Source organism: Bombus bifarius, unplaced genomic scaffold (genome assembly GCF_011952205.1).
Source record: "Bombus bifarius isolate JDL3187 unplaced genomic scaffold, Bbif_JDL3187 scf7180000007968, whole genome shotgun sequence".
Classification (NCBI taxonomy): domain Eukaryota; kingdom Metazoa; phylum Arthropoda; class Insecta; order Hymenoptera; family Apidae; genus Bombus; species Bombus bifarius.
The window spans coordinates 649,169-672,030 of NW_022884354.1; the positions used below are offsets into that span (position 1 = coordinate 649,169).

Sequence of the window (22,862 nt, forward strand, 5' to 3'; positions counted from 1 at the left end):
AACGAGGAAAGACATTCGAGAGCAGCGACAAGACATTCTAAAGCGAACGAAGCCTATAACGGTAATGGAAGAGCACGCCGGATGAGACGAGTAAAACGGTAGAACCATCAAATGGTCGAACGGAGAAAGGTATTTGAATAATTTCACAGGAAATTAGCGTTTGACACCGGTTGCTCTTTCACCTTTGAACCATGCCGGGCGTACCAGAAATTCACAAACGGATTCGGATTTACGGGCAAAGTGCGGCAAATTCTATAAAATCATGGGGCATCTACGAAATTACACATTCCATGGGATATGCTGACGCGAAACCGGATACCCTTGAACGTTCCTCCGCGACGTTCCTTCTCCGATACCCTCACTCTGTGATTTCAGCGACATTCGAGGCTCTGTGATCAGCATCTTCTTTATTTTCAAATGTTTTACGAAACATCCAAAAATTACGTAACAAGGAGCATGATAAAAAGCGAAAGAACCACAGACACTGTTCGGACCTGAAAGAAACGTTGGGAATCAATTATGCGAAACCCCGTATAGTCGTCGATCGATCGTTTTATGACAAATTCATATATTTTGTACGAATAGAAAATTCCAAGCGATCAATCGATGTTTCCCTAACAATCTGAACCACCGATTGCCACGTTCTGTACACCGTCAGATGTCCAATACTCACGAAGAGCAATGTACGAACGAGCGTAACGTATCACGCAACACAATTTCTCCATCTCCTTCTCGACTTTTATTCCGCGAATCCACCCGGAAGCAACCGCACTCTCGCTCCCCTGTATCATCAACGATTATTTTCCATCGCCTAGTTCCATCTTCCTTCGCTTTCATTTACGATTACTCTCGCCGTACCCGTGCTGAAACCGCGTGAAGAACGTTCCATAGTCGAACAAATCACGCGTAGTTCAGGAGAGACAAAAGGAGAAAAAGAAAAGGACCAATAAGAAGGCGAGACGAAAGCGCGGCAAATAAATTGAACAGAAAAGGAAGGTGAGACGCGCGCATAAGGAAAGAGGGTAAATAAGTGGCGGGGGTGGATAGAAGGAGACATCAAGGAGGAGATAAAACGAACAGAGGGGTGCAGCCAGTGCACGACAATGCGTAGTCGAAGCGGTGAGCTTGAGGGTTCGCGTTTATTAAATCAACAAAAGCCCCACGGGGGATGGTTTTCAGACGCGAGCAGTACATCCGCTACAGAAAGCTTTCCGTCGTACTCGCCTCCTACTCTTTATCTCTCTATTTATTTATCTGCCTCTATCCTGCCACTCCAGCTCACCGCCCATTGCGGCTTGTAGGTTGCCTGTACTCGCGATAATGACACCAGGGGAAAGTCCATATTCAAGGGAGATACATGCAGAGGGTGGTTTTGTTTCGCAGAACATCGCGTAGTAGGTAAAACGCGACTAATTTTAAAGCAAATCGACGGAGCTACACGGATCAAACTACAAATTAGACGGAACGTTGATCGTCTTTGAGAGATTTGCAAGTTGTTCGTTCCCGGCTTTGTCCAGTTTTATCTGTTGTGTGAATATACCGAATTCTCGTTGGTGCACGAGTCTCTCTCTCTCTCTCCGTAGCCTTTTAAAGATCTACGATCTACGATATCTGTCTACGATAGATGTTCTAAGCTCACCGTTTCGCATGCTCAAAGTGAAACGTCTGTTCCGACTCCGCGATTCTGAAAAATCTATGGATCGAGAGGTATCGACGAATCAATCGTTCGTACCGTAGCGCACTTTGGTCTTTGAAATCTAGGATCATCCCTTTACGTGTATTTATACTAATTTCCTTGAAAATTTTGTTATTGATTGAATGTTTATAAGACTGACTTCGATAGTAATGTTCTTTGTTTCAAGAAATATTTGGTTAAAGAATTTTGTTAAGTAATAACATTCGGAGTTGAATTTCTGTTCGATTCTTGGAATCTATGGAATTAATACATTGAATTTCCTACGAATTTTGTTGCCAATTCGTTTCAGATTTCCACATGCTACACTTCGGATTTCAATGGTAATTTTCTTCATCCGATTGTAAGTAGAATCTTGATTACACGATTCTCTAAAGTAACACAATTCTAAAGCCATCTCCTCTTCTTTTAAATTATTCGAATTTATGAGACGTATAACGGCGCCACATTTTTTCGTCAGTAGTATATTTTTCTGCGAAATGTCAGAGATCACGGAAACAGTGAAATTCCGTCAATGAAGCAATTAGAAAAAATAACGAGCATTTTGCGTCTAGTGCAACCGCTTCGCGCAGCCGCAAATTATTCGTGGCGTCGTCGATGAATCGTCCCGAATGTGTTTACACCGCGCAATCAAAGCGAATCGATAGAGCTCGTGCGCGTAAACAAATTTCAATTTCAATTCCGCGCGACATTCTTGGAGGAAACGCGACACGCGTGCCGTGATCGAATTCGACGTTCTAAAACACAGCTTTTTGATTAAAATCGATCGGCTGGAGAGTCACACGACCTATACAGTAAGAAAGGGTTAATTAAGCGAGTAAAACATTTGAGTTTTTACTCAACGCTATTAGACCAAGAAGGGATTGATTAAAATTAAGGTTCGATACTTTGACTTTGGTCTTTGAAATAAACGCGACGAGAAGTTGGTCTTGGCTCGTAGAATTTCTCTCGTTATTATCGCCAAAGGAAACAAACGAGGCGTTGCAAACGGGAAAGCGGACACGACGTAAACGACGTGGATCGAGATGGTCTAAAAAGATGAATCGACCGCAAAGCGAGCCGATCGGGACAAGAAGACCGGGGCTTAATGCGTCTGACGTTCGAGGAGACTCGTTAAGACGGATGGAACGAGCCAGATGGGATCCTTATTATCGGCTAAAAATATTGGAACGCCTTTATTGCGCAGTCACCTTGCGTTATTATCGTTTCAACCTATTATGCTCTGAATTATTTTATTCTATACTACCATCTTTATTCTAAATTCTTCAAAACTGCATGTATATGTTATACGTAGATATTTTTCATAATTAGTATAACGCAACAAACGAATTTAAGTTAAGACAAACAACGTTTACAAACGAGTTTTAACACTATAACCACCGATAGTTAACACAAAGCTATTTCTACCAAAACCAGTGAAAATGACTGGTCTTTCAAAAATACGTAATAATAGAATATTTTTATATTTATTGATTTATTGCTTTCTTACAGAAGGAATTCCATGTTATGTAGTACATTTTTGGTATTATTAATCCATCTGGGATCATGATCGCTAAACGAGGGTTGACACATTTATAAAATTGTAGAACCAGTCATTTTGATTGGTGTGGTATATTTAGTGTTAGTATCTAGCGATCTAGCGATCGATCCGGAATTTTCCTGATAACTGATATCGTCATATTGAATGATACGCGGTAAAAATTTTAAAAACGTGTGGCAAGTTGTAGAAAACGAGGAAACTGGTTAATTGGGGTTCGATAAACAGATTGCAGGACCTTTTTACACTTTGATAAGTACCAGTCATTTGATATAAGTAGCCTCGATACAAAATTATTTTGAACTAGAATACATAAAAAACAAAATAAAATTCATTATATTATTCTTTTAGTTATCGTTGCGAAAATCATTAATCATTGCGGGGAAAAAAATATAACATGAAGTAGTGAAGAGAAATTTCGGGACATAAAGATAATTCTTTTATCAAAAGATTCCAAAGAATCTAAATTAAATGTCAAAATTACATTGGTACGTTTCAAGCAAACTTCGCTCTTCGCTTCATATACGAAGAAACGCTTGTCGCGGCGAAGAAATCAACGCGAGGCTGGTTGCTCGATTAAAGAAATCAGCGATGCTTGTTAACCAGGGCGAAGAAGAAGGAGGAAGCGGGAGCAACAGAAAGTGTAAGAAGAAGTGGACAACAAGCGGCGCGCAATTACGAAACAGCTAGATGCTCCGGAAAGATGTAGCGCTTTGTTACGAGCCGACGACGAGAGGAACGCTGCTATTCATATTACCTGGAATTTCAATTCCAAGGACCCTGCACGCTTCGCTTTAATTAACTACGAGGCCTAATAAACGTGTGCACGGCCGGTTGCGTTGGAAGACCAAGGTTTTTCATTCGCCAGTCGACCAACGCACTAGAAACGCAAGAGGACAGCAGGGACGAGTCGTGACATCGCGAGAAAAGGAACGAATCGCGAAGAATACCAGGGCGACGGGCAAAGAACCCTTTTCGAAAGCTCTTTTTGCTTTTTGCATCGCGAAACGAGACACGTGAGAATTTCACTAAAGGAAAAAGGATGCTCGAGGAATCATTCCATCGACACTGAAAACACGGAGCTCGAGAAGAACCGGAGACTTGTAGTTCCGTGGAAGGATCGCACTTTGACCTCCACGTGCCGCAAAAATATCAGTTTTATTCCGAAAATCGTGCCTTTAGTAAGAAAATTCTTCGAGCAAAAACCCATTATCTTTTTTTTTATAAAATAAAAATGTTAAGTAGCATCGCCAATTTTAGAATAGAAGACGAGTTCGGTATTGTTATAATAACGTGCGTCGTTTCGATTATCTGATACAAAATGAATATAACTTGTTTTTGAACTGTGATCTAGAACTTCATCGCTGATACGTAACACAACGATACAAATATGTTTCTACGTAATCGGTTTTGTCAAATCCAGCCGCAATATCGTGGTGACTAATTCGTGGGCCACCCTGTATACGATTACGACCAGAGATGTATCTACTCATAGAAACAGGAAGAGGGTCGTGGAATGTCGTGGACTAAAAATTGCCCGGTGATGTTTTTCCCGCCCACGGCACTTGTCACGCGTTTAGTACTTTCGATTCTCGAGTAGAAGAGCTCGAGACCGACTACAGAACGCGCACAACTATAATATATCTCGCCGCGTAGTATTCTTCAATTGCAAGTAGACACCTTGTCGGACAGTCCTTACCATAAACTAAAAAGCAATTATTCCAACGAGCCGCGAGAACGATCAATTTTCTCGATAGAAAACAGGAAGAAAAACGGCTATAATACAGCTCGTCTCGAATTGCAAGTAGAATCGGATGCTACCTTGGTAGACAGTCTGTATCGTATATCGAGAAACAATTAGTCTAACTATCTATGAGCATGATCAATTAAAAGTAGCAGCAACAATAACACCTGGTCGTGGAGTATTCTCCAACTGTAAGTAGAATCGAACGACACCATTCGTCACACAGTTTTTACCATATATCGAAAAACAATTATTCTAACGATCTACGGGCGTGATCAATTTTGTCGATAAAGGAAAGTAAGGCTAAAAAAAAAAAAAAAAAAGAGAAAGAACAGGCCGGTTCGTTAGATCGAAATATTTTACACAGGCGAGAAAAACGAGGGTCTCGGTGAAAATTAAACGGGAGAGACGAGCGCGCAACACACGGATATATCAGCGTCGCGAAACGCGCCGCTAAGTGCATCATTTTTTCCCGATTCTGTTGCTTTTCAGCGTCGATTCGAGCGCAGCTGGTACACGAGAAAGGAGAGACGAGGAAACGGGAGCAAAACGAGAAGCCCGACTCTCTCGGTTCAGGCTAAAAATACCTCTCCTCTTTACCTACGGCTCCTTCGCTCTCGGGCACACCCTGAGTCTCTCTCGTTCTTTCTATGTGTCTCTTTCCACTGACTCGCTACTCGACTCTTCGCTCTATCCACCCGTCTCTGTCCTTCCGCTTCGCGCTAGCTCCAAACCGTCGCTCCCCGGCTATAAATAAAAAAAAAAAAAAAAATAACGAGAACACCGTGCGCGCTGCGGGTGTCTCGAGAGAAGAATAATTAGAAGCGGCCCTTGGTGCGTCCACAGAAGAGAAAATTCCTCGGTCTAAAGCGTTCGCCCTCCTCTCCTTAGCCTCTGTATTTTCTTCTCTACGTTCTCTTCCATCGTGTGTCTAGATTTTCTCGCGTCGTCAAAGATTTCTTCGATCCGGAAACCCGCGTGAATATGCGATGAGCCTTTTTGCCCGCTAGAATTCAACCACTCGAGAATTCCGCCGCCAGGCGTGTGCAGCGGATTAACGAGACAACGATTTTTGGATTTTCCTGCATATGACTCTGACTGGCTGATGGAAAATGGAGTAGGTATTGCGCGAATGCTAAGTTGTAGAAGATTGACACGGAAAATGTAAAATAAATGTGATCTAATAACGATCTGGTAACAAGAGCGATTTAGAAAACAAAGATTCTCTCGCGTCTGCAATATCTGGAATGAAATTATTTCTTCCAAGCTGATAGCTATCGATCGAACACACCCCGATAAAAGAATCCAACGATCTCTCGATTAAATAAACGCTAGCCACTGAGACGCTAGATCGGAGGGATGTTTTATTAATTTCTGTACAGAGGAACTTGGGCGTTCGCGGCTCGCGTATTTCTGGCAACGACAATTTCCTGAATTCGCTTCGACGAAATATCTCGACTAATGCGAGAGCCGGCCTCTATCTAACCAAGACAATATCCCAAGAAATACAGCAATAGTCTACGTGACTGTCGATATTTCCAACCCGATCGCTACATTACAGACACGCGGTAACGTTCTTATCATTTCCACCTCAACCAGCGTGAAGATACCACCGTCGTACGGAAGGACACATTCTTTCGCGATAGAAGACAAAGGAAAAAACAAATAAAATTGCAGGGAATACAAACGAGAAGTTGGAACACGTTAAAACCAATCGAAGAAAACGAGGAGAAGAAAAAGAAAGATTAGGAATGGAAAAATCGAATTAAATCTAGCAGGCTAGGGATTGCAGGGAGGAAAACAACGCGAACGTCGGTGCCGATTTTACGATTTCTCGGGTAGCAAGGGGGTGAAAGAAAACGAGAGGAGAAAGAAAAGAGCAACCCCCATTGTGGAGGTGGAGTCGAAGGTCGAGAGATGGAACCGACGATCTGGATGCGAATTCCATTCCATTAGTCGCCCGTTAACGATCGAACGTGCCCGTTCGTCTGTATACGCAGGATATATCCTGGAAAGGTTTTCTCGTCGAGTTTCTGCGGAATGCGGAAAGCAGAGAGAGAGAGAGAGAGAGAGAGAACGAGAACCTTCCTTGATAGCTAAAAATGCCCGTCGTACGACGAATCGTCGTAAAGGATTTTCGATTACGTTTTGTAGCCGTGTTCGCAACGACTTCGAGTTTCGTTTCCCTTCCCTTTCTTTTTATCCTTCGCAACCTCTTCGATGTTTATCGCTAGTCGCGTCCTACCGCTAGTACCTTCTATTTTCTCTTCTGTCTGTCCGCAAGGGAAAATGTGACACAGTTCCAGCTTCCTTTCCGGAAGTTTCTTTTAATTGCTTTTGTAATGCCAGGAAACGAAGAGAAAATAGGCCTCGCTTTGATCGTACGCTTGGAGAATGGAGAGACAGTAGTTGTGGACGCTCGTGGTCAGACACGCCGAATCGTAGTTGCAACAATGTAGCGAACGTTGACTGTATACCGTTGAATGCGATTTTATACAGCCAGGATGAAACTAAATCTGGTCGCTCTTCTTCGTGAATAAATTATTAGGCTGAGCGCAAAAAATTGAAGCAGAATTATCAAGCGTGAAGATGTATAATTAATTTGTTGTTTTGTCGGAAACGGAAAGATAAAAATGTGAAATCGATCGACAGCGTATTCAATATATATTTTATTCTTGCATAAAGAAACAGACAATATCGTTTATTATGTTTTTCACTCGTCATCTTCATTTGTAACCAAATATCCGAACGGAAGTACACGTATGTATGAGCATACTTATCAACAGAAAAATTCCTACGCGAGTAACGACCTTCTATTTCTGCCTCACTCTGAAATTCATAATACCCGCCACGCTACGCAAAAGCCGCAGCAATTTTTCAACCCGTTGTACGAGCATCGCAGCGATTCTTAACCGCGTTACACGGCGGTTTAGCCTGCTCGACAACGACGGAGAAGACACGGAGTCAGGCGGTCGAATTTCCGCGTAAAATTGACGAGTCGTCTTAACGAATACAAGCGGCAAATTCGGCGGATGACACGGCAACTTTCCGCGAAACGCTCGTATCCGTTCGAGGGTGGAAATTCGACGAGCTCTAACGATTCACGAGTTCTTTCTACGAGCGTAAAACAAAATGCCACGCGCATTCGCATTCCCCGCATATCCTCGCTTTTTCTCTTTTCAGTTTTCTTTGCCGCGCTCCTCTCGCTTTCGTGACCCTTGGCTCGCTTCATCCCCCGTATTCCAAACCCTAGACGTTTACCCAGCGTGAATACGAGGACGATCTTTAAAGTGAAATTGAATTTCCCCGAACGCCGCGTGCCTTTCTAATTCGAATTTGACGTTTCCCTTCGCGAACCAACGTGCTTCGCGGATTTATTCGACCCTCGATTTCCTACCCACCCGCCACGCTTACCAAACCACCCTCGATCTCGTTGGATGGTGCGTGGTGGCCACAGCCACGAATCGAAAGTGCGAAACCGCGCGCAGTTACGAGGCGCCAGGAAAATTTATAGACCGTCAGGGAGTCACGACACCTGTTCCCGCGCTCGCATTACCATCTGAAATATTCCTCTTGTTTATGGACCGACTACAACGCCCTTCCGCCCCCTGGATCGCGCTACCAACCAACACAAAGACGAGAATTTCTTTCTCGACGGTGGATTGTGTCGCGATTGAAACAGTCTCGTTGAATTTTACAACGTGTGAGTGTTATAGGTATCCGTGGGTGGAATTCTGGGGAATTAAAGCGAATAGAAGAAACAGGTATTTGGAGATTTATTTAACGTATTGTTAGGAAAATTTTACGTAATCTGTCGTTCGATATGATTATTGTTACGAAAATTTCACCTGATTTGTTATTCGATAACTGCTTGTTGTTGGGGAAACATTGTGTAACTTGGCATTCGATATACGCGATATAATCTTGCAAGTTAGAAAATAAGAGAACGTGGAGACTAGATTATAAAGGTATTTATAGTCGACACATTTGTTGAATAAATTGTGTTGTATAATGGTTATAAAAAGCTACTTGAATAAAAATTCTTCAAAAATTATTTTAAAGAAAAGGATAGCGTAGAAGATGTTGCAACGATAGAAGATAAAACATACACAGCGATATTAATATAATATTATGAAAATTAATTTTTAAGTCTATCTTGCGTTTCTTTTTCTAAAAAAAAAAAAAAAGAATATATAATGGTTTTAGAAAATCCGAAATAAGCGTGGTAGATGAAGCGGTGTTGTTACGAGATTCGGTATATCAAGCGACAGAGGAAAGCTCCGACATCGTTGGAAACGACGACATACGCGTCGACGTCCGATAATTTCCAACTTCTCCAATTATCGTTTCTCACGTCGGCTGGGAAAGGAGGTCGAAGAGAATAAACCTCGGAAATGGCGTGTTCCGCTGGCTGACGTTGCTCGAAATGCGCCACGGCTCAGAAATAAGTATTCGCCGATCATCGAAACCGTGCGGAACGAATTTCCAGAAGTCTCGACGTCGAGATGATTCTACGAATTTTCTCGAATCTCGACTAAAGTTCGAACGTCTTCGTTCGTTAATTGATTCTTCCAAGAATGGTATTCTTGCTAATAGAATCGCGTTCAAATTCTTTCCTTCGTTTTGTACCGCGTTGTATTCTTTTGCAATGCGACAACACGAAGAATCTAGAACGAACAATTTAAAAATTAATTAATTCTCTATCGTGGAAATTTCACGTTAAAATAATTTATAATAACACAATCGGGACATTCCTTAATTCATTACGTACCAGTGGAATAACGTGTAAAAGTTGGGCAAACGCAACGTTATTAAAAAAAACTACAAATACAGTAAATTATTATTTCGTGGAGTTACAAAAAATGTATCAATTAAAAAGAATATTACAGAAGCCCGTTAAACAAATAGAAGGAACACAAAGTATTTGCATAATTTAGAAATGTAAATTGAATACGTAAATAATAAGTTTATCGTATAAATATCATAAAACATCTTCTATTCTTTTTGATTTCATAAAATTTGTAATATTATATTTAACAGCTTGGCAGAACTGTCTATGCGCTACACTATGAAAATGTTAATACGAATCTTTCATAGACTACGTGGACGTGGAGAAATATTTTGGAATATCCGTTAGAAAACACGTTTAAATTGACTCACCGATTAGTTTGCCGAACTGCGCCGGTGGTTTCCATTCTGGATAATGTCGTGGAAATCGCGCCCTCGACCAGTAAGTCCTTAAAGTGACTTTGTACAGCGCCAGTTTATCCTGTTTGTCCTCTCTTTCCTGTCTATCCTGAGCGAACGATCCACATTGGGCGACCACGAACAGCAGCCGCGTTCCTAGCAGCAGCAACAGCAGCGTCGACCACTGCAGCCACGTCCCGTGAAACATCTATCAACACCATAAAGACAATATCAAACACTCGTTACGATACATCGAGAATTACTAAGAAAACTTACTAAAAACTACCCATTTCCCACGCCAGCACTAACTAAATGCTTCATAACGTTCGATAAAAAAAAAAAAAAGGAGCATGGACGAGCATACGCGCGCAGAATCACACGGTCGCAAAGTCCGACGTGCGATGTAAATTTCAAGCGGCTTTCAATCCCGACGATCTTTCGATCGGAGGCCGGATCAATCGACGTGTTTCTCGCAATTACACCGTAGCGAACGAATTGTCCACGCGTCCCGAGCGTATAGATATATTGCTACGTACGGGAAAATTCTACGTGAAATTCACGCAGGATGTTGATTCCGGTGGAACCTTGTACAGAGAAACTCGTCATCGATCACAAATATCCTTCGTTATTACAAAACCAAGCAACGTTTCACGAGAGAAAGAGAGATAATTTCACGTCATTAACCAAACTACAAATAATAATTACGGCAGCTTGTTTCGCTCTTAATTGCAATATCTAGGGGTTTGCGGAGAGAGCAACACGATGATATTCGTTCGTGCAATAAAGCTACGTGGCATCACAAAGGCGGGAAAAGGATGAATGCAAACCAAAAATCGGCCGTTACACGGTACACGAGCAAATGTAACCGGGGCTTTTTCGGTGAGCTTGCGTTGCTGCTTTAATAATGAACACCTACGGAATCGTCTCGTTCAACGAACGGGGCACATTGTATAGGTGGCATGATTGCACGTACGCGCGGGAAAACGTTTTGGAATCGGCGATGCTATCGCAGGCCGGTATGCAGTGATGCGGCCGCGGTGTTTACATATGCAGATTCGCGAGTGTACTCAAAATTCAAATCGCATTCGAATCGCTTCCGATCGCTCGTCGCCGCTGCTACTCGTCCAAATTTCACGACGTGTGATTTTCCGCCGGTCCACGCCACCCTACTCTACCTTGCTGTAAATACTCGTGGATTTTCCAGTAATTACCCTCTTGTACACAGGCGAAAACATTCGGACACTTGTAGATACGTTTTACACGCACGTGTATGTTATTCGTGGTATACGAAATATTTTAAACATTCATCAACATCGTAACGAGAGCAAACTGTCGTAATCATATCGGCAAAGTTTAGTACCGTTCAACATGAAAATGTAGGTAGAAACTGCGAGATATTTAGTGCGAGTACACATCTCGCAGAAATCACTGAAATATTTAAACAATCGGTTATCCGTTGTGATAATGAATCTCGATATTCGCTGAAACCACGTTTAACGTTTATTACGCTTAAGATAATTCTATACTAATGCTGCTAATTCTTTTTACTAAATAACGATACGATTTTTTTGGAAATAATTTTTTACTAAACACACGTATGAACGATCGTCGCTCTTGGTCCAAAGCACAACTTTCTGCGTACATCCGTTGAATCATTGAAAAATAAGCGTTGTCAAGCGCTAGCAACAAGAAAAATAAAAATATAAAATAAAAAGAAGGCTACGTGGAACTTTTTCAAAGAGATTCGAGAACTGCTCTACGTTGTCTTTTTCAGTTTAGTTCTTCAGAAAGATTTTATACAGTAGCAGAGCTAAAAGTTAGGTGAGAACGCGTTCGCGTTTGTCAGCAACGTGAAGAAATAGCCGGATGAAACGGAACATCCATAGTTTCACTAGGAGGAGAGACATCATTTACGCGTTGATCGTGTCACAGGCGTTTCCATGCGGTTGGTATAGCGAAGTTGATAGAAAATCGAATAATCCTGCCAATTAAAAAGCCTGCCCTGTTTGCAAAGTAATTTCTTTTTCGAAGTGCTAAAGCGCGATTTGAGCGTTCACAGCACGGACATCATGTTAAAGTATTCAAAATACACGAATACACTGTCAGAAGCAGAATCGCGAATATTCCGACAATGTGAAAATATGCAGTAACGTTTACGAGTGAATAAACGTCGATGGAAATTTCAATCGCGCGTTCGGAAATTTCTCGAAAATATTTTAATTTCCTAAACCGGAACAGTAATTACAATTTCCTGTTTCAGGCGTTTCTTTTTTTTTTCTTTTTTTTTTTTTACTTCACTTTATGAGTCAAAGTAACAACGAGGTCGCTGAAAATTTGCGAAATAGAGCGTCATGGTTGATACGATTATTATAAATAGAAGATGAAAAGATGAACGAACAACGGACAATTTATCCATGGTTTTCCATGTTTAATTACCGAAAAAAAGCATATCGTCCTGTTTGCATTTCACTCGCAAAACTTTTTCAATCTCGCGCCATAGCATACGTTGCTTAAAACATCGTAATCAAGTCGCGATTAAATAACTCTCGTAAGACTACTAAAACCGAATAGAATGCTAATCTCGACACAAATTCTACGTTTGGAACGCTTTCAAAAAACCGTCTGATATAAACCAAGAGGAAAATCTTTGTATCTCGTTTAACGGTAGGATCAAGTATAATACGCGCTTGCATAGTGTCTCACGAAAGTCTATTCGAATTATTACGTGTATTTAAAGAACATGAATATTTCCATATTTTATGGAATTTATTTTATCGAATAAAATACGTTAACTAGGGACAAAATTTATTTCCGTTTAACGAGAAAGAGATTACATTTTGCTAAAATTCATAATAAAATAATCTTCTTACAATTCAAATATCAAATATAAAAATCAATTACAGGACGCATATAGTAATTATCAAAAGCGTTATAAAACTTTACCAACAATCCAGTGCGAAATAAAATAAAATTCGTCAGAGTTTTCCAATAAATGTAACGAGCAGATGCTGCAATACTTATGGTCGATGTGCGACGATGTATATCGGATTTTAAATATCGAAATACTCGATTTGAAGCAATTATAAGATTTCCTTGAAAAACAGGAAAACAAACTACGTGTACAGGATTTCAAGCGGATCTCGGAGTCGGATGGTTCGTATTAAAAACCGACAAAATCTTTCTATCTGTCGGTCGTGCAAGTAGCAAAAGTTTGAAACGAGTCGGTTGGCGTGTTAATTCGCTTCACAAACACAAATAAACCGAGTGACCGAACGGCTGGCGTATTAACACAACTCGTTAACGAACCGCATACATTCGAAAGTTCCACCACGTTTTCCCGACAACCAGTTGCCAAATCAGAGGAAACTAAGTAATTACTTTCTCACTAAGAAACTAAAATAAAACTGACGCGGTCCTCGATGCTGTCTAGAGACGTCTCTATCTACGCGTTTGTCCACTGCCAGAGGCAACTTTTTCTAGAGCAACTTGTCTCTGGAAGTGTGTACACGCGAGATTTGACTTTTTCCAGACAAATTTTTTATTAACAAGAAACGCAATAATACGTTTCGAATATGATTTTCGTTGTGCGTTTTTATTTAACCAACGATTTTGTTTCTTATTGTTAGGTCGTCCGAAAAGTTCCTTTCGTTTTATAAGGAAATAATGGAAGCACAACATTTCTCGTTTTATATTATTTTATCGAATCACGTATGATCCATTTTGTTCTATCAAACTAAAGATCACAACGTTCGACAGATTAGGTTTAATGTTTGTAGAGAGATGCGTTGTTGTAAAAGACGTGTCTCTGTACAAGAAAGACACTTTTCCGACAACCTAATACGTTAAGGTATAAGAATATATGTTATAAATATATAGCTTATAAAAATTAACAATTTTTGGATGGTTTTACAGTCAGTGTATTGTATTGAAAACTATAATAAAGTAACAATGACATCGAAACCTCTGTATCCACGAGGGTGTAATCTAAACAACATCGATATCACGAAAAAAAAATGAATTTCGTTTTACGTTAACGGGGAATAAAACTAAAATGGTGTAAAATCACGAGGCTAACGGTTCACCGAGTTCCAAACGGATTCCACGTTATTAAAAATATTCATTGAACATTAATTAACCGGCTAATAGAGGAACAAAAATGATAATGAAACTCTCCCAGCGGGACGCAAATTAAATGCACCTTGCCGTGTCGCGGAAAAATCCGGCTGCTCTGATAAATCGAACGATAATCGTTATGCGGGCACGCTGATTAAAAATAATTTCTTCTCCGCGGGATATGAATTATAAAAGTCTTCTCCTGATACAAAGAAAAAATGCATTTAAGTATTAGCTTGGTATATATGAAGTGTCGTTTATTCAAATAAAAGTTGAACCGCGCACGGTTCATTTCTTTCAAACATCATTTAGTTGATCAAAGTAATTTGATTCAATGCAATCTCCCAACGACTAACTAGTTCCATTATTTCAGATTTATAAAAATTATCAATTACAGAATTAAAAAAAGTTACTCGAACGAATAATTCTTTGCGTGTTAGTTCTCCTTTATTTAACATTTTCAGTAGTATGAATCGTACATGTACAGACACGATACAAATAGCGCACGAAGATCACGCGAGAAGAACACGATAAGCTCGTTCTTGTCGATTTTTTTATTTTAATGTCTCTCTGAGATCAAACCCGAGAATGTTAGTATGAATTTTTATCGTTAAAATGTACATATGTGATCGTTAATTTTAAACATTTATTTAATATTACTTCATTATTCCCTCAAGAACTTATGAAACTTATTTTTTTTCTGTTCATCAGTTTTAAAAATGAAATGACATTTATATGATTTATCTCGAGCTCGGAAATGCAAAACCTGATTTAACATTAACTGGCAAAGTGTCTGAAAAATGAAAAATTAACATTTGTTTTGGAAATTCAGAAGAGATGCTCTTGCTTCTGCGTTATTTGTACATCTGGGAACATTTTCGTGTCAGGATAAACGAAAGTACGAGGACGTTATTTCACCAGCGGAGTCGTACGTCGTTTACTGTCACCGGACAAAGAGATTCCCACGACTGCGGACTCTTGCTACAGAGATCCACCTAACCGAAAACTACCCTCTTTCTCACGCTTTCGTCTTTCTCATCGGCTCGCTTTCCTCTCCCTAGTATTTTTTCCTCACATTTCATTGCGTCTCATTACCCTGTACCGTTGGAATATTCCGTAGCGCGAACGTTGCTGGACGAGAGCCGGATTTCGCTTACGTGTCGGACCGTTTGTCTGTCGACACCATTGACCCAATTTCTGGCCCTTAACTTATATCAAAGAAGAACGTTCGAGAAAACGCACGAAAAATCCGAGGGACGAAAACAGCTCCCCGTTCGAATTTATCATCCAACATTTGTCTTTAATTCAATCCGAAGACGATTGTTTGGTTCGCTTGTTTCAATCTGAATCAGCGTCAAGGGGAACATCGAATATCGAATAATCACGATATTAGGAAATTTATTTTGCTAACAGACGACGAATAACACGCCGAAGAACATTGCTACGATTTCTTTTATAGTCATATTCATCTTTTATTTATACTTCCTTTTTGTTTATAAATATTATAATCACAGTAGCTTACAAAAGTAATTGAACATTTACTATAGACAATTTTTAGCTCTTTGAAATTCCATTAGTACAGTAACGAGATATGATAATCATAATTATACTGGACGAATTAACAATCAATCTGGAAATGTATGAAATATGTAAAAAGTACCGTTGCAACAATCCATAGTTTTGAAATATTCAAGGATAAATAAATAGCAGAATACCATAATTGCTTTTCTATAACAGCCAGAAGGTATAATTAATCATGTTTCTTGCCTGTAATATTCATATATTTTAATACAAAATGTTGCTTAAGCTTATGAAGATCAATAGCTAAAATCACGAAATTATCAAATAACAGGGATATTACGTTAATTCAAATAGGCGTATCTGGTCAAAAGCTGGAGTAAGATGGCTCCTAATATTTAACAACCAGACAAAGTTGCAGATACGCCCTTTTCACTTAACACGACAACTCTGTACCTGTATATGTCATCGACGTAAATAACTAAACGTTTAAACGCTGTAAAACTCAAGATAAACTCAACGAAGGAGAGTTACACTGATGGAAGTCACAGACGATTCTTCTACCAGAGTATCAGTCGGTTCTCGTCGCGGGAATTGTTCTCTGGCGTGCAATCGAAAACTAATCCCACGGTTAATCGCGCAAATCGAGGAGAAAATCTTGCGTGTGCGCGATACCACGCGATTACCTTGGCGAACAAACGAACCGATGGTCCCGCGGCCGCCAAGTTCAGAGTTTTCTAGTAAGCAACAAGTTGTCGTGAACACGATTACTTGTTGGCTCGTAAATAATGAAAAGCAGCTGCAACGTCTCTCTCTCTCTCTCTCTTTCTCTTTCAACGTTGGCCGCGAGCAGATTTTACATAAATTTAAACGATGGTTCTGTGCTCCAGGACAGCGCGGGGCTCTGTATGCGCGCGGACTTCCGGGAGACGACGGTGCTTTTCTACCAACGAATAAAACGAAAAATTCTGGCACAATTCTGGCACCATTCTGTCGGTCATAAAACGATCGAGACTACGTGTATTCGTACGGTCTTGGGAACACGATATTTCAGCTTGGCCGCAAGCTTATGCATCGTCAGCGCTGATTTATGCGATCTTTTCAAAAAACGCGATAGTAAAAGTGAAATCGTGAACCAATATATCCGAGATATCTTGGAAAAGGGAGCATCTGGTTTTCATAACTGGACAGCTTATTTGCTTGTCAAGCTATAGATAAGATACAAAAGATTCTTCTAAATTGGACCATTAGAAATACCATCGTACATTTTTTTAAATTATTTACGTCTTCGATTTCTATATTTTTATATTCACTTTTAATATATCATTTTACAATACGAGTCGGTGTTTCGAACGAAGAATTCAAATTTCCTACGATTTATCGATTTCATAAGAAAATATTAGCCATTGCTTTTGATTATCGTTTTCCGATTAATTCGTGTATCTTGGTAATATTCGTTCTTTGGTAACAATCGTAATATATATCGTTAACAAAAATCTACCTAAGTATCCATATACTTATAGGCCACGGTGTAGTTCATCCAGAAACATTCCGAACATTTCTAAACACGTGTTCCCCGACAAACAGCAGTCACATCAGAGTAAAACTAGAATAGGAAAAAAAAAGAAGAGAAAGAAGAAGAAGAAGAGGGAGAAGAAGGGTCAAGACCGAGGATGGGTTATGCTTTCCAGCAAAGTTAACGACTCGTCGAAAGAAAAGGGGAAACAAGTTCTACCTCCTCTCGTGTACTTTTAAAACACACCCCCGTCCAAGTGGAAGAGGTCGAAATCGGTCTGCTTCATTCGTCCGCGTCGCAAACCGAACTTTTGTAACAGATTCTAGGGATGAAGCTCTCAAGGAATCCGATTGAAATTGAATATCCAGAGAGAGAGAGAGAGAGAGAAAGAGCAACTTCGTCTTCCTCGCTGTTCCTTTCACTTCTCGCTTCCGGTTCCCGCACCCTCATCGACGTCTCACTTTATTATTGCCTCGACTACATGGCAGACGAGCCAGTGGATGGTTGGTTATTCTCTCCCTTCGTTGTAAATCCTGCTTCGAGCAGTAAGTCTAACCGAAAAACTTTTTCGAGCTTTTTATTCAAACATTATTTAAAGCGATGCCGCGCAGCAAGAAGTATCGTTGCTTCCTTCGACTCTCGAAGAATTCCGAGACAAATTGAAACGTTTCTTTCCGAAGAAGAAGTTATCTTTCCGCCAAACCCCTTCGTATTAGGAAAGTTTCGGTCTACAAATTGTAAGGAGACAAATTTTCACGATTGTTATATGCGATTATAAGAGTTAGAGATGTCTGTCGGTTTCAGTTAGCCCTCCGTGGTTTTTGCAACATTATTCGCTAATTATTCGCTAATTATTCGACTAATTTACCATACGAACGAGTATTTTTTGCCGGCTGAATTTTTCGAATTTCTATGAGTTTGCAAGAGCACTATGAATGACCGTACGTAATTGTTCATAATGAGATATAATATCGTTGATAGAAAAAATGAAAAGACGTAGGTGAGTGAACGTACGTGAATAATCATGGAAGGCCGGCTGAATGAATTAACAATGATAACAATTAATTAATACATTCTCGATAATTAAATGGGGAAATGGTAATGAGAGCCGCAACGGAGAGTTGCATTCCGGCGAATATATTATAATTTCCAATAGGGAAATAATTGATTGAGAATCGATTAATAATCATGTTAACGTGAAATCGAACGCCTGCAGTATATCTCTTGAAAAATATCGAGATGGATGGTTTGATTGTTGAACGCGTATTAAAGTTATAAGCTTGCCATATCTCTAATGTTGTTATTTCCACGATAAAATGATCGATCGTTGTTCAGAAGCATTAACAATCGCGTTAACCTGGCGCTACTCGTAGAAAACGTTCAAACTCGACTCCGAGCTTTCCGTTCGATTAATCAACTTTCATCTCGTCAAATTCTCAATTTCTCTGCTACTTTTCCACGATACGTACGTGTACAGGGTGTCCTAGAGTGTAACAACCAAAGCTTATCATTTATATGTTCTATAGAAATAGAAGTTAGGTTTATTAAAACCAGTTTGGTGTTGTAAGACTTTTAAGTGGCAGTATGTCAAGTCATTAATACACGTAATGATTGGATATCAATAGGTGATTCGTGCATCGAAACAAAGAGAAATCAAAATTGATCTCTATGAAGTATATACTTGTACTATATTTTCTGACTTTTATATACAGTTTCAGATTCATTTTAAACTTTATCAATACAATCACGATACGAGAGTCTCGTTACAATGCCAATGAAATTTCGAAATGTTTCGTATAACACGCGTAAAATATCCATAAGAAATTCTTCAGGCGCACCAATACTTCCGTGAGCAACTACACTCGCAAAGTTTGGCTGTTAAATCCCTCGACACCCTATATCGACACAATATGCCAGGTTCCTGAAACCACTCGTGTTCCTTTTTGGAGTATCAAAGCTCGATAATCGTCTAAAGCCTACGTAACCAACGATCAACGTTCGTTTTTCCATGAACAATCGAGAAACGTTTCGCGACATTGTTGTGTATTCGAACGATTTAAAGGGTGAAAAACTGGGGCAATTACGCCTGCAGCGGTATGAAAATTATTACGAAAACAAACTTTCGCTCTCCGAACTTTCGAAAACGAGGCTAGGAAAAAGAAGAATGTTGTTCGAAGCTGGACTACCCAGCAATTACGAGGAAAAAAGTCGAAAATTGCAAGTAGAGCTATCGTACCGTTAATGATTTTTTTCGTTTTTTTTTTTTAAGATTGTTCGATTCTCTTTTATTGAATTTCGAACCGTAAGCGCCTCATACGCGACGATAATACGGTAACTATAGAGTTTATTGACAGAGGCATGCACGTAGGACGCCCCATTTGGAACGTAATTGTTTCAGGTTACAAACCTCCGGCAACAAATCCACAAATCTACCGCAGAACATCACGCGCACCCGTACACTTCCGCTATTCGCTCGTGTTTCATCTAATGATATTCATTACTGGGGCTATCCTTTTTCTCAAGTTAGTTGCTTTTTACTTTCACACGTGTATCGATCGATTTAGAGACAATAAATGACGTATATTTCATAGCTATAAATAGACCCACTAAAATCGCTAAAATATTCATTTTTATTTTTAACGCAGATCTTTTTGTAACGTCCTGTATAAATCTGCGCGAATTTGTATGGGATTTAACTTTCGAGCCTAAAATTTAAATATATTATAATTCATTAGCATTGAATGGATGTACGGTAGAGGTCTGTAATAAAATAATATATAACGAATACTTTTTACTGAAATTTCAAATTTTTATTTTTATATTATGCGGTAGAATAAATGTTGGAAAATTAAATAAATGGTAAGGATATATATTTAACCCGAGAATCAAATAAAAGATGGTTTTCTTAAAACGTGACTTAAAATATTCTTTTACTGTGGTTTTCGTGTGTAACAACCTAGCACATATTACGTAAAGCTCCCATTGACGTAATAGAACACATTGTTTGTGGAAGACGACCAAAAGAATCGAGAGTCATAAAAAGCGTATCGGTTTTTATTTTTGCGATCACATAGTCTCCATTACGCATATTCGAATGTATCCTACTTCTGTAGTACGTTAAATATTATGCAACGAACTACGTGTTGACTAGTCGAGTTAAACAACCAGATTTCCCGTGTTACTGTGAAAATAAAGAAACAGCGAGAATACACACACCCCTCAATGATCCTTGAGTATAACCGAGTTGAACGAAATTCGGATACCAACATAAGTATCTCAGATCGTAATTTCTATAATATTATTTACGTCTTTGTGTTACGAGTAAACTGCAAATGTTCGTATAGATACATATTTTTATGAACAGAACTAAAGAAATGGAATTTAATCGAATGAATATTCGCACAAATTCGTATTTCCAGATAGAGACTCGTTTCAACCACTAAATATCGTAACGAGTACTGTATCATGGATATTTTATATAAAATATAAGCATACGCGATGAAATCTGGCTGATTATATGACTCAAAATAAGGTGAAAATCAAAGATAAGAATATTGCATTGTAAGCTTCGTTTTAAAAAAATCGAACGCTAAAACTTCCTAAGTATACGTGAATTTGATTAATTTTTCATAAACAATTGGAGAAAGGTTATATTACATGTAAACATAAATCAAACATATAAAATAAAATCGTCCTCTTTAAGATTTCACTTATGATAAGTAACTTGCATCTGAGTGTACTTAATTAAAAATATTATACACGTAATCGACGAATTTTTAAATTATATTCTTTCGAAACGAAACATCCAACGTAATTCTAATATTCCTGATTTCCATCTTATTTACTCTCATATCACAAATTACGGTCTGCCGATATGTATCTGCATACCACCTATATTCTACGCGTATTTTTATGAATACATAACCTACAAAGTCCTAAATGCATGACACCCCGTCCCTTGCCCAGCCACCTTCACTCTAATTCCCACTCTTGCAATTCCTTCTAATAAAGGATTTATCATTTGATTCTTACCTTATTCGTGATGCTTGACGTTTCTTCGGCTCGTTGCTGCCTCCCTCCTTCCGAGAAGGACAACCAGTGTCAGTGGTGAAGAACGTGGCGAGAACACAACTCACATATCACACACAGGCATCGTGGGGAAACTCGTGGTCGGAAGGATTACCCGTGAAAGGGATTGTTTTCGTTGATAAAACGAACGTGGTACGGAGGGGGGGACACGTAATGGCGCGAAATCGTTTTTCAGACCGTTAAACGTTCCACCGCGGAATTCACGCGAGTTTCCGGACGTGCGACAACGAAAGCCGGAGAGAGAAATAGATATATCGAGGGAGAGGCGGCGCACAGACACGGCAAGCGCACGAATTTGGTCGCGCGTACGAGCCACGAGAAGGAAAAGGGAAGGAGAGCTTCTCACGTTTCACGACACGGCTCACGCACGGGTCACTGACAGCATCGAACACGATGCTCTTAGCTCGAGGGTTGCCGCGGTACTGCGAGCACCGCGCCACTCGGCGCTTGACTCGTGCATCGCGTACTGCTTCTTCACAGTCGAGCGCTCCAATTGGCCGAGACGTTCGCGCCGCGCGCTACCATTGGTGGATTCGAAGCCGCGCACGCGTCCTACTTCCACCTGAAACTTAGCACGACGCGGTGGAGAATCAGGCAGATAAATAATATCCTCGTTTTTTTAATAAAGAACACAATGGCTGTATTAACGATTCATGTCACTGCATAAAAGATGCGCGTCTTTCTTTGCTCAGTTTGCGAACGTAACACGGACAGAGCTCAGTTATGCAAAATGAAATTGCGACTCTGTCTGCGGTAATTGTAAACGTTTCTATAGCGGCACGCCACTACATTCGAGAGTGTAATTTCCCAGACACAATTATAATACTAGTTGCCACCCAACCCTTTTATTGTTGACACTGTTCTATGCGGGCACACCCTGTTAAATTTACTCTCTTTGATTTATGTGTATAGATTAAATGTAACAAAATAAAATTAACTAATGACTTCTTATTATTTCAAATGCAATGTACCTACTATAGAAGGAACGTACTTTGCTGTCGTACTTCTGTTTTCAATTCTCTTTGGCTTACGCTAAATTGAATATTATGAAATTAATGTAACTAATAATTTTTTATTATTTTGAATGCCTCTATCCAGTATTTTAATAAAAGTAAGAGAAATCTAATTTCTATAATAATTGCTTAAAGGAAAATAGGGTTTGTTATATCCGTTATCTAAAAATTATTTCACTATTTTGTACCATGATTTTTGTTACGATGAAATTAGAGTAGAGAAAACACGAGTCAAAAGCACGGAGCGGAAACGGAAGAGGGGATTGACACACACGAAAAAGGAAGAGTGGTAATTCGACGAAGGTTCGCTTTCGTTTCGCACGTTTTTGCTGAAATTACAAGATCGATGTTACAAACCCAAAGAATCGGATAACGTTGGTAGCATTGTTTAACGGAACACCCGGTTGCCTCGATCGTTTTTCACAGGGCTACTTAACCGAAATTACTCGATT

The 22,862-nt window shown here is 39.7% G+C and overlaps 1 protein-coding gene across 1 annotated transcript in view; it reads right to left on the bottom strand.

The window, feature by feature from the left end:
- The window catches only part of LOC117209208, a 191,966-nt gene extending 170,134 nt beyond the window's left edge, over positions 1–21,832 (bottom strand). The window contains exons 1-2 of the mRNA XM_033450924.1: positions 21,341–21,832; positions 10,135–10,369 (exon numbers count right to left, since the gene is read on the bottom strand). Coding sequence (XP_033306815.1) covers positions 10,135–10,369 — 235 coding nt within the window. The 5' untranslated portion in view covers positions 21,341–21,832. The remainder of the gene's footprint in view (positions 1–10,134; positions 10,370–21,340) is intronic.
- Positions 21,833–22,862: the final 1,030 nt, after the last annotated feature.